General features: G+C 46.8%; 2 protein-coding genes across 8 annotated transcripts in view; one reads left to right on the top strand and one right to left on the bottom strand.

Annotated features, from left to right (window-relative positions):
• Positions 1 to 1,785, bottom strand: part of FGGY (FGGY carbohydrate kinase domain containing) — a 412,233-nt gene extending 410,448 nt beyond the window's left edge. For 5 of the 7 annotated variants that reach the window (XM_059727889.1, XM_019479222.2, XM_059727888.1 and 2 more), the window contains exon 1: positions 1,692 to 1,783. The gene's annotated coding sequence lies outside the window, so the exon portion shown is untranslated. Of the gene's footprint in view, positions 1 to 1,691 lie in introns of all 7 variants that reach the window. The other 2 variants (XM_019479224.2, XM_019479227.2) reach the window with 1 other exon arrangement.
• A 441-nt stretch (positions 1,786 to 2,226) lies between these two features.
• Positions 2,227 to 3,218, top strand: JUN (Jun proto-oncogene, AP-1 transcription factor subunit). The gene has a single exon (NM_001287608.1). The coding sequence runs from the start codon at positions 2,228 to 2,230 to the stop codon at positions 3,188 to 3,190; it is 963 nt and encodes a 320-aa protein (NP_001274537.1). The 5' UTR covers position 2,227; the 3' UTR covers positions 3,191 to 3,218.
• Positions 3,219 to 12,526: the final 9,308 nt, after the last annotated feature.

Below are 12,526 nucleotides of genomic sequence, written 5' to 3'. Positions count from 1 at the left end.
ATCCAGCCCTGGCTGTGGGGGCACTGCCAGAACCTTTAAAGGCTCAACATAACTGCTATTTATTGGGTCAGACCTTAGGTCCGTCCAGTCCAGCATCCTGTCACAGTGGCTCGAGGGCCAGCCGATGCTGTCTGGTGTGCTCTGCTCAGCACCCCCCTTGGAGCACTTCCCCGTCGCTCTGCCAGAGCAAGACCCGCCATCCCGTCATGCGTCCAACAGGCCCATGCGGGGGCGAGGGTGGCCATCATAGAGGACAGTCCGCTTTTCTGCTACACTGTCCTCTATCGGTCCGAAACCCGACGCCTTAATGTCCTCTCTTTTTCTCTTTGAGAAGACCCGATGCCTTTATGTCCTCTCTTGTTCTCATCTGATGTTTTTCTTGGAGAAAAAACAGAGGACATAAAGGCGTCCGGTTTCATATCAATAGAGGACAACTGGACTGTCCTCTACGATGGCCAGAGAGCGGCACCGAAAGGTGGCAGCGGAGGAGAGCCGCACATGGGACCGACCCGCGTCCCCTTCCCCGCACGCCGCCAGGGGCTGGTTCTTGACCCCGAACGCCGCCAGGGGCTGGTTCTTGACGTCACCCCGCCCAAGGCCACGCGGGATCATGACACGATTATAACCGTCCCTGTTAGCAGGCCCCGTCAGACAAAAACAATCCACAAAAAACTGGATTTTCCTTATTTCCGCCCCAATTTACAAACTCAAAACATTTGAATACACGAGGAACGCATCCATAGATGAATAAAACCACGTGGAGCCATGGGCGCGTGTATTTTTGTCATTTGCCAACAGAAAAAATCCAGGGGTTTTTTTTTGCTTTTTATTCCGATTTAGCCACCCCTGGCGTGGCGAGGCCCTGAACTGTACTTTCAAGCCTAAATGCGGGAGGGCGCTGAGGGAGTGCGACAGCGAGCCAAGAGCGGGGTGTGTTACACATGGGGGAGCGGTGCCGGGGGGGGGGCATAGGGAGTGGTGTGGGGGGGGTGTTGCACGTGGGGGTGCACAGGGAGTGGTGCGGGGGGTGTTACACACAGTAGGTGCACAGGGAGCAGTACAGGGGTGTTACACACGGGGGTGCACGGGGAGCTGTATGCGGGGTGTTGCGCATGGGTGTGCACAGGGAGTGGTGCAGGGGGTGTTACGCACAGGGCTGCACAGGGGGTTACACACAGGGGTGCATGGGGAATGGTGCAGGGGGGTGTTACACATGGGGGTGCACAGGGAGCAGCATGTGGGGGTGTCATGCACAGGGGTGTTACACACAGGGGTGCACAGGGAGCAATGCGGGGGGTGTTACACAAAGGGATCACAGGAAGTAATGTACGGGGGTGTTGCACACTTGGGTGCACAGAGAGCAGTGCAGGGGGATGTTGCACAAGGGGTGCACGGGAAGCAGTGCGGGGGTGTTGCACACGGGGTGCACGGGAAGCAGTGCCAGGGTGTTGCACACGAGGGTGCACGGGGATAGCAGACAGCCCCCTCCCGCACTGTTCCCGCGGCGCCCCCGACCCTGCCCGGCAGCAGGGGGGAGGGGGGAAATCACGTGACAACCGCGCTCCCCACCCCCTCCGCGGGAACCCCCGGCCCGTCCCATACATCCAGGCGGGGGGGGGAGTAGGGAAGAGTCCATCATCCCCCGCGTCACCCCCGTGCCCCCCCTCCCCTCCGCCCCGCTTGGTATCTACCTCCGAAGGAAGCCCCGCCCCCTTCGGGCGCCTCTTCAGCGGGCAACCGGAGATTCGAAAACAATACGTCAGCCCACAATGCGCCGCGCCGACCTGGTCCGCATTACCTCATCCCGGCTTGCCCCGCGCGCGGGAGGAGAAGCTTCGAGGGGCGGGGTGGCCATGGAGACGGGCTCGTAGGCAACCGGCCCGCCCCGCCCCCTCCCCCGGCGGCCGCAGCCAATGGGGAGGCCGCGGGGTGACATCATGGGCTATTTTTAGGGGGTTACTGGTCGCTGATAAGTGTCGGGCTGCACGCGGCGAAAGGGCTCAGACGCGCGGCCGCCAGCGCTGCCCCCTGCGCCCGGCTCGGCTCGGCTCGGCCTGCGGCGTCTCGGGACACACGCGAGCAGCAGCCGGAGGAGGAGGAGGCGGCGGCGGCGCAGCGCAGCGCAGCGCAGCGGGACTCGGGCTCCTGCCCGCAGGGGAGAGGCCAGGGCCGGCCCGCGCCCCCCGGCTGCCCGGTGCCGGCCCGCCCGCCCTTGGCCCCCTGTTCTATGACTGCAAAGATGGAGCCTACCTTCTACGAGGATGCCCTGAACGCCGCCTTCGCGCCGCCCGAGAGCGGTGGCTACGGATACAACAACCCCAAGGCGCTGAAGCAGAGCATGACCCTGAACCTGGCCGACCCCGCCAGCGCCCTGAAGCCGCACCTGAGGAACAAGAGCGCCGACCTGCTCACCTCGCCCGACGTGGGGCTGCTCAAGCTGGCCTCGCCCGAGCTGGAGCGCCTCATCATCCAGTCCAGCAACGGGCTCATCACCACCACGCCGACCCCCACCCAGTTCCTCTGCCCCAAAAACGTGACGGACGAGCAGGAGGGCTTCGCCGAGGGCTTCGTGCGGGCGCTGGCCGAGCTGCACAACCAGAACACGGTGCCCAGCGTCACCTCGGCCGCCCAACCTGGCGGCGGCGGCATGGCACCTGTCTCCTCCATGGCCGGCAACAGCGGGTTCAATGCCAGTTTGCACAGCGAGCCGCCGGTGTACGCCAACCTCAGCAACTTCAACCCCAACGCCCTCACCTCGGCCCCCGGCTACACGCCGGGCAGCATGGGCTACCCGCCGCCACCACCGCCGCCACCACAGCATCACATGAACCCCCAGATGCCGGTGCAGCATCCCAGGCTCCAGGCGTTGAAAGAAGAGCCTCAGACTGTCCCTGAAATGCCGGGGGAGACTCCTCCGCTGTCCCCCATTGACATGGAGTCTCAGGAGAGGATCAAGGCTGAAAGGAAGCGCATGAGAAATCGAATCGCCGCCTCCAAGTGCCGGAAAAGGAAGCTGGAAAGGATTGCCAGATTGGAAGAAAAAGTGAAAACTTTGAAAGCCCAGAACTCAGAACTGGCATCCACTGCCAACATGCTCAGAGAACAGGTTGCACAGCTTAAGCAGAAGGTCATGAACCATGTCAACAGTGGGTGCCAGCTCATGCTCACACAACAGTTGCAAACGTTTTGAAGAGATTGACTCGAGTCAGAACTAATGAGGTTGTGGTAGAGCAAACAAACCCCCCAGAAGTGGCAGACACGTAAAGCTAATGGTAAAAGCTGAAAGGCATTGAGTCCTGCCTGCGCCCCGCCAAGCGCATGTGTGGAAAGACTGGCAAGCCTTCAGTCCGAGCGAGTGGGTGAAGCAGCCAGCAGCACCGCTCTGAGAAGTGCTGTGCCTGCTCCGAGGAGACTTCAGATCTCTTGTTTTAACACTGACCAAGACCTGCATGGACCTAACATTCGATGATCATTCAGTATTAAAGGTTAAACTGCAATAGAGACTGTAGTTTGCTTTCTGTAGTACTCTCTTTAAAGGAAAAAAAAAAAAAGTGGGAGGGAGGCTTGTGGGAGGCTCATAAGGAAAAAAAAAAATGAACTATACTGCCTGCCTTCACTTAAATTTGTGTATGTACATATCTTTTTTTTATTATTATTATTTTATGAAAGCTGATTAATGTCAATAAACTACTTCATGACTTTGTAAGTTATTTTTATGTTGTTTATTTGGGGTCTGCCTGGTACTGTTTTGTAAATAAGACAGTGTTTCCTCCCCAAGCACCCTGAGTTTGCAGTTTGTAATAAAAGTATAATTTTCTTTTATGCTTTTTGCTTCTGGAAAAGAATCCCAGAAAAGTTCTGTTTATATTTTAAGAACTTGTTTTTAAAAATGCATTTCCCCTCCCTTCTCCCCTTCCCCAGTACCTAGATCAGGACTAGTATCCTGTATCCCAAACTCTAAGTGGGTAAGACTGATGTTAAACTTACTCTATAACAACAGACATCTGAGGAATGTGTCAAAGTGGGGATACAAAACCAATGCTGTAGTGTAAACAGATGTGGTTTTTGCATCTTTATTTATTGCCTTTATGTGGTCTGGATTGGCTACCATAATCCAGTAGCAGTTTGGACAGTACACTTAAAAAAATTAAGCAGGTTGGAGGAATCTGCTGTTGTATCGAACTGTCCTGTGCTGAAATAGTGTGAACTGTAACTGGCTATTTAATGTTAGATGCTTCTTAGTAAACTAGTGTCCTCAACAACATATTTAAAATAGGAGATTTAAAAAAAATGTATCCTTCACATGGAACTCATCACCTCATTTTTTTTTTTGTCTAACTATTCCTAGATAAAAGGTGATCTCTGTTCATAAGTATTTATGACAATGCTGTTGTCACAATAAAATCATTCTATAACCCTTTCCCTATCTCTACTTCCTTTCCCTTTCAGATGTTTTTGATTGTATACTTATTTATCCATATGAAAAGTGGGTAAAGCTAACAGTGAGGAAACCTTTTATTTCTACACTGAAAATCAGGGTGTAAATAAAAAGCAAAGCATCTAGGGAGGATTCTTCTTTTTCAAAAAAGACATTATTATGACAACAGCTTCCCTGTCATTGTCAGTGTGCATGTACAATAATTTATAGACTAAGACCATAAGCAACAACTGAGAAACAAGGTACTTAATAGTTCTGAAGAAAAAAACCACGCATGCTTGTGGAAAATAGTAATATTTATCAGTCACTATTTTCAACATACTGATTCTGTGTCCAATTACATTTATATAAAACAGATTGTATTGCTAAAATTATTTGGAGGGGGTTGGAGCCATATAGCTAAGAGGTAACAGATGCTGTGGGGGGAGAGGCAGAATAAAAAATCATTAATACATTACTTTATAATTCTGTTTAGTCAGTCTTAAAAGTCTCCTCTTTTTAAAGTTATAATACTTGTAAGAAAACACAGTACTTCACAAAATGTCAGTTAAAATCATTCATAATAAACACACATGTTAACTGGTAACAAAACTTGGATACCCAGAAACTTTTTGTAACTGCTTTCTCTCAGGATAGTAGTTCCTTTATAGTAGTATACAGTAGTAGTTAGTCCCCTTTGATGAGTGATCCTTTTGGCCCATGATATAAATTGTGGGATATGAATCATTTCATAGAGTAGATTGTTTTAACTTTTGAGTTATAGTAACGTTTCTTCCCTAATAATATATGTGCTGGAGTTGGGATTACTATGTTTAGGTTTTATTTGCTGTTGTCAAATGCATAAAATTGTAACAACACTTACCAAACAAAGGGTTACTGGGAGGATACTGTAATTTGCCAAGAGTACATTTTGCTGATGTCAGCAACCCGGAAGGTAAGTTGATTTTGACCATATGTAGGAATAGTCAGCAGAGGGATAACACACAGCACTGCTGGGGTGTGGCTTTGCAGGGCTTTGACAAGTGCCAACTAGCAAAATAAGCAGGGCAAGGAGATTAATTACCTGCAAAGGTAGAGGTTTAACTCCTGACAGTGCTGTACTATAGACCTTATTAACAAGGATCTGGCTTAACCATCTGAGCGTTGTTTGTGTTTTTGGAAACGTATTCCTAGAAGATTGTTTTAATTAGATGCAGCTGAACGACAAATGGCTCCACCCTGTCACCATAACATACATTCACCACTGTAGTCGTGAAGTGTTCCAGCTCGCACAAATGACATTTCAAGGCACAGGAAAAAGTTGGTTACTAGTACAGCAGCTAATTAAAGCAGGCACTCTTGGATGGTTGTTCATTGGTCTCTATGAAATAAGTTGCTGCTTTCAACAATATGGGATGTACAGGGATGCCCATGTTAGAAAATCCACATCCTAACCGGCACTAATTACCCTTCTTGCCAGCACTGTCACCACGAGGTGAAGGGTGGAAGGAGGAATAAGGCACAGTGAGTACTACTCTCCTCCTTTTCAGTGTCTGCTTTGAAATGCATGGTCTGGGCAGAACGCACTGAGGAGCTTTACCCTGCCTCTGCCTACTCCATCTGTTTTGTGAACTCTCTTCAGTGCTGTCACTAGGTTGTTTCAACTCCACATAATTAGCTAATTAGCTAGGCACAAAACAGTGAAAGACATGCCTGCATTAATGCAGTAAAATGCTGGGATTTAATATTTGACCATTGAGATGAAATATTGCCTGGTGCATCCCATTCCTTGCCTATAGGCAGAACACTCAGTTCTTGAGGTTTAGAGAGAAACTCTCTTTTTGTTGCCCCAGCTGTACTCACAAGGGAATATTTTGCAAATAACGGCATTGTGAACATGTATTTTGTTTGGCTGTGAGTGTTGTTAACGGATTCAGGAAGTGAAGTCAGAAAAAGGCAGGGTTTCAAACAGAGCAGGCTACACAGAAATGCCCGGGCAGTGAGCTTTCTAATCAGAACAACATGTTTGTGTTGCAGAAATAGTGATTGGAGTTTGGGTCTTTAGGATAAAGAACCATTTTCCCCATGGATAGAAAAGCTAGCCACAACGATGGGCTTTGGATAATGATGAATGATTATTCACTGAATAATTTTCAGCCCAAAGGATAACTGCTTGCCTTTATAAATATGAAAAAACAGTCAATATCTATTTTATTCTGTCTTGTAAAGGAAGTTAATTGCCCATGATATTTATTTTCAGCCAGTAGCACTAGTAACTTAGAGACTCCTCCAACCTTGAATATTTGCTCATTATGAGTTTGAAAAATGCTGACAGCAGGGCACTGCACTGTTAAATGTCAGTCCCCGCAGGATAGCCCACACCTACCCAGTAGTGAGGTACAACTCCAGTAGGTGTCTCAGCCACTTTCTCTATTTTTTCAGAAAACAGTCAGAAAGGCAAGCTCTGTCCAACTGGGAGGAAAGAGGATAGCTCGTTCATACCATGGAAGCAAGTAGAGAATCATCCTCCTCATTACTTTCTGTGAAGCTCATCACTGCAGTATGTAAGCACCTGACATGCATTAATGAATTTAGTCTCTCAACCTCTCCAAGATAGGGAATTGTTCTTTTCCCTCTTTTGCACATGGGAAGACTGAGGAAGCGAGCATTCAGTGATTTGCCCAAGGTTACACAGGAAGTCTTTGGCAAAACTGGGAAGTCTCTGAGTTCCTCTCATTGCAACAACTGCATTTTTTCCTAAAGGCAGGTAATGCATTATGGATTTCTTCACCTGGAAACTAAACCAGCTGCATCTGTGTAACTCAAATTGCTAAATAATAATAATAAAAAAATATTGTTGCCAACATAAAGAGCAAACAAAAATTGGTGTAACAGCGAGAAAAGATTACTTAAGAATAATACCCTTAAACACAATAAACTATGCTCTACCCATAGGAAAAAAAAAACTTCAAACTGTAGAAGCATTTGTTATTTGGCAGGACGTTTTGGAATGGATAGCACTACATACGCTTCAGATTCAAGTATTTTGACACAATCAGTGATTGAGGCACAGATATTTCAGCTGATATATGTATAACACAACACCTGGAGCCCATATTATTGGCACCAAGAGCCCAGCATGACCACCCAAAGCTTATAAGTAGAGTCAAGGTGGCTGTAGCCATGGGTGAGAAGGCTAGGAGGCTTTGTCCTGGGAAAGCAGGGTAAGAACTGGAGTAAGCAGAAGACTGTTGTAGCATATGAAGGTATCGGGGATGTCTGATCACAGACAGCTTTCAACTTGTCCTGCCTCACTTAAATAGAGTCCTTTCAACCTGAGCACCACAGAGAATAGCTGATGATGCTCCAGTGGTGGTAACAGGATGTCAGTGCGTCCCTGTTTTGCCACTACATAGCTTCCATTCAATCCACACAAATTGTAGGGATATTCCTAGTTCTACATTCACCCTTTTGCCACGTCCCATTATTGACACAAATATTAGAATGATAAAATCCTCTGAACAAAACTGGAGCTTCTGACAAAGATAAATTGGTAGCACATCATCCTGTAATTCAAAATAAAAGCATAAGAAGACTCAAACAATCTTAGAGTGGTTTAGCATAGCAGGATCTCTCTTCTGATTTTGTATATTATTATCTAAATACATTTAGGTGGAGAACCAATTACAATTCAGAAGATAAGATTCGATGGTTGTAATGGATATTTCTGGCCTTAAACCTCCAAACAGCAGGAAAAATAGTTGTAATGAAAAGGCACAATATTTTCTTAAATGTACCAAATATTGCAGGCACAGATATTTTTCTGCCATGGCTGTGATACTACAGCAGTGGCTACTTAGGAAAGAAAGGAAAACGTAATTCAGAAATGGTGAGAGGTTTGAAGTAAGTTGTGAGATGGTAGGCTCCTATATTGATTTAGATAAAGTACTTAGAAACTATGTGAACAAAATTGAAATGGATATCTGTGCCTTACATTTCTCTGTTTGGAGCCTTTATTCTTGACAGAATACTGCACAAAGACAAGAAATGCACCTATTAAAAAAAATCTCCAAACTGTGGACACCTGTGTTACAGTCTGTTTACCCCTGTATTATCTGATAAACTTTGGCTGCTATGGAAATGGAAAAGAGGTGAGAACATGAATAGATTAGAAATTGTCCCAGTAGATGGAGCTACGAGGCAGAAACGGTCACTGAACCGTGTAGGTTTCACAAGAAAACAAATGCTTCTGAAAACAGATTGTACTCGGGCCATGTGTTGGTCAGGGAAGAAATGTCACTCTACATGGGAGATAACAAATCAGGGTCTAGGAGCATTCTTTCCAATAAATGCATGTTATTGTTGACAGTATACCATACAGGTGGTGATTCTGATAGTAATAACCAGCACCATTATTATTAATACTAATAATAATACCACTTGTTGTTGCATTAGTAATAGTAATAATAGTAGAAACTTTATAAGGATTGACCTGGATTTTGAAATGACCACATTTAACCAAATCCAAGATGCCTTTGAATTTAAGATGACCACCCACCCCAGTAATTGGTTTCTAGACATGGAAAATTGGGAATTGGTTATAATTTTCCATGTCTAGAAACTAATTATTGGAGGTTTGCCTTAAATTTGTCCCACTAGGTGCTGTGGCAGAAAAGCAGAAACGGGGTAAGCAGTGGGGGGGAAAGGGTAGGTGGTGGGGTGGCAAACAGCATGGGGAGCAGGCTGTCTGCTCCCAGCCAGCAAGGGAGAGGGGCAGGGGGAGTGGAGCTGGGCAGAGGAGGAGGAACCTGCATGCCACCACAGCTTCCTCCTGCAGCATGGGGCAGGGCTGGAATATGTCCAGAATGGCTCTGGGGCTCCCTCCGACCCCGTGCTGGCAGACAGACCGCTCCAGCTGGGAGCTGTGGGGAGTGAGGGTGCAGGCAGCCTGGCTTGGCAAGGTTCAGCAGTAGCAGCACGCAGATTCCTTCTTCCCCTACCTGCCCTTTCCCAGCGAGGGGGACAGGGGCAGGAGGTGGGAGGTGGGGAGAGGAGCCAGATAGGGAGCAGACACTGGAAGGAGGAACCTGTGTTACCTTGCTGCTGTCCTTGGCTGAGCCAGACTCCCCACACTGCCTCTCCCCACACCTCCTAGCTGCAGCAGCCTGGTGTTCAGTTCTAAGATGAAGTTTTCTTTTCCCCATGTTGAACAGGGGGGTGGAAAAAAACCTCCTCCTGGATTTGAGTAAATGCAGTTAATATTGCGGTGGACAGGGAGAACTTGCATCAACTTCAAAGGGCAAAGTCAAAAAGTCAGGCTGAATACCTCAATGAATGCACACACATTCAGGCCATGTTAAAGGACTCCTTTATGGGCCGAGTTAAGAAAAGTACCCATCAAACCCTGTTTAAACATGGGGGAGCTGGGGGAGTTTTCAAGCCTTTGAAAATCAAGGTTGCCAGCAAATATTGTTTCAGTTATGTCTGAATTTCACACCCTAAAATTGTTGCGTTCAAAAGGGTGATCTGGCCACCACTGTGGGGAGGAAGTTCATATGTGGGCAGTAGCATAACGCAGGGGACTGATTGGGGCACTAGCCTCAGGTACCAACCCTGGTGACATGCAAAAATAGCAGCAGCTCTATTCCAGCCCAGACACCACCAGTAGCACAGCCCTTGATCCTGCACACGTGCAGCTGCTGCCCAGGGCACTCAAGAGCCCAGCTATGCCTTGCATGTGGGGCTTGTCAGGATTAACAGTGACCTAGGTGTGTTTACTCGACCCTTCATCATTTTGATACCTCATATTACCAGGCTCTAATTGTTGTACATCTTATTGTGCCTCCTTTCTTCATCCTTTGCAATGCGAACCAACTAACAGTGTTGCTGAGCATTTTAGCCTTCTCAGCATTCTCCTTTCTCACTAGAATCTACTCCTATTTAGCAGAAGCCTTATTACTTTCTGTTATTCCTTCCCACCGTGATGTATTTATACCTGCCCCCACCATCCCTGTTTCTGTAACTCTCCATACCTAGGATTCTGAATTAGTGAAGGAAAGGAGACTGATTGTAGCCACTCTGCCTTTTGATGCCATCAGGTGAAAACACAAGAACACATGCATACCGCAGGTGTGACCCGACAGATGCTGCTATTCAAACCTACAAGAGGAAACTGCACAGGTTCACATTTGAAGAAGAAATAAGGGATACTCTCTATAAAGTTAGTGGCAATTTTGAAAAAAATCTGGTGCTTAATGATACTTTTCTGCATCAGAGAAAAAAATCTGGTGCTTAATGATACTTTTCTGCATCGGAGAAGTTGGATTTCCAGAGGGGCTGACCACATGCAAATTCTAAAAGCTCAGGCCCATTTAATTATTCAGAGGCCAAAATGTGGCGCTGGAAGCCTAATTTGAGATACCTAGCTGGAAAATTGTAGCTATGAATTTTTGTTTGAGAACGCAGGAACACTGAATAACTAATAGTTCCTATTTAAATGAAGTGTTAACACATCAAAGATGTTGGCCTACTGGTTAGCTAACTGGACAGAGAGATGCTTCTTTTTGTTAGTTTATACAGAAATGTTCTGAAACATCCACTATCCCTCACTGAAGGACCAGTTTGTGCATGCAACATTTTGCTTTGGTGAATCATGTATGGACCAAACTGTTGGAAATCCATGTCTCCCATACGGAAATGTACAACCATAATATCATAGTGCCCAGGGTTGGAAGGGACCTAAACAGATCATCAGGTCCAAGCCCCTTCCCCAGGTAGGAACGAGTGCTGGGGTCATATCACCCCAGCCAAATATCTATCCAGCCTCCTCTGGAAGACCCCCATGATAGGAGAGAACACTTGCTTTAATCTCTCAAGCTTCCTGCTTTAATCTCCTTATAGGAAATCATTCAAAACAAAACCAATTTATTATTATTATTTTCTTGTTCCATTGTAGTATCTATAGACCCTAGTCCAAATTTGATTCTAATCACATTAGATTAATTGAAAAGTGGCAAAATGAGTTTAGGGTTATTCAAATTCCCTATTGGGTATAGGAAGGAAAGACACTTCCAAGGCAAAAATATATTTTTTCTTGTTTTCTTTCTTCTCTTTATTGTACAGGTTGTCCGTCCTCCCTGATTCCTTCCACAAACAGGTATCTCTACAAGTGTTTTCTAATATTTACCAAAGTGCTCTTTTTCAAATGAACACATAATAGCAATAAAAAGCTATTACTCTAAGTATAGCAGATTATAAGGATGACTGCAATAAAAAAAACCTTTGCAGCTAATCTGTAATAGCAAAATCAGTGAGTTTATAGCTATTGAGTAGAGCACTAGATTTGCAATCAATAAATATTTCCCAAAAGAAATAGAGTTGAGTTTAGTGATCTTTTTTCTAGCTCCTTTCTCCCTGAAGCCAAGCTAGGGAGAGACCTTCTGTGATCATATTATGTCCCATCTTACACCTTCCCTTTGAAACATAAAGCAAAAAGAAAGAGGCAGAATCTCTGTGTCTAGCTTCCAACTTCATAACGTGGTTAGGACTACGGCTGTCAAAACCAGAGCCCTGGCTCTCTGGGAATTGGTGAGGCAGTTGCTGTTTGAGTCTACCTGCTGGACTAGAGACCTTGGTGTTTCTCTGACATTATTATGATCCCCTCACAGGGCCTTGTTATGCAGCTCCTGGAGCTCTTAACCCCTGGGCTGTCCACATATAAACCCCTTAAAGCGGTATGAAGCACTCGTTATGTGGCTCAAAGTTATGCCACTCAAGGGCAGGGCTCTCTCGAATCTGCACTACCCGGCTCCTATTCCATTAACATGTGGCTGCTCCCCACACATGTGCTGCCCAAGTTGAAGTCCTCCAGTATCCCCAGATCTCTCACACCCCCACCCAAACAGCAGGGATAAAAGTGCAGTGCTTCCCAAACTCGAGTGCAAACTTTTCCTCATCATGACCCCATTTACAGCCCCACTTCGTCAGCATGACCCCATATCCCGAGCATGGCCCCTTCTCCCAGGCCACAGTCCCCCAGCCCCACGACCCTATCCGCTGATGTTGCGACCCCGTTGGGGTCATGACCCACAGTTTGGGGACCGCTGCTGT

The sequence above is a fragment of the Alligator mississippiensis genome, chromosome 5 (genome assembly GCF_030867095.1).
Source record: "Alligator mississippiensis isolate rAllMis1 chromosome 5, rAllMis1, whole genome shotgun sequence".
In the NCBI taxonomy this organism is placed as follows: Eukaryota; Metazoa; Chordata; order Crocodylia; family Alligatoridae; genus Alligator; species Alligator mississippiensis.
Note: the sequence above shows the minus strand (reverse complement) of the source record. Positions and strands in the feature narration are given on the sequence as shown.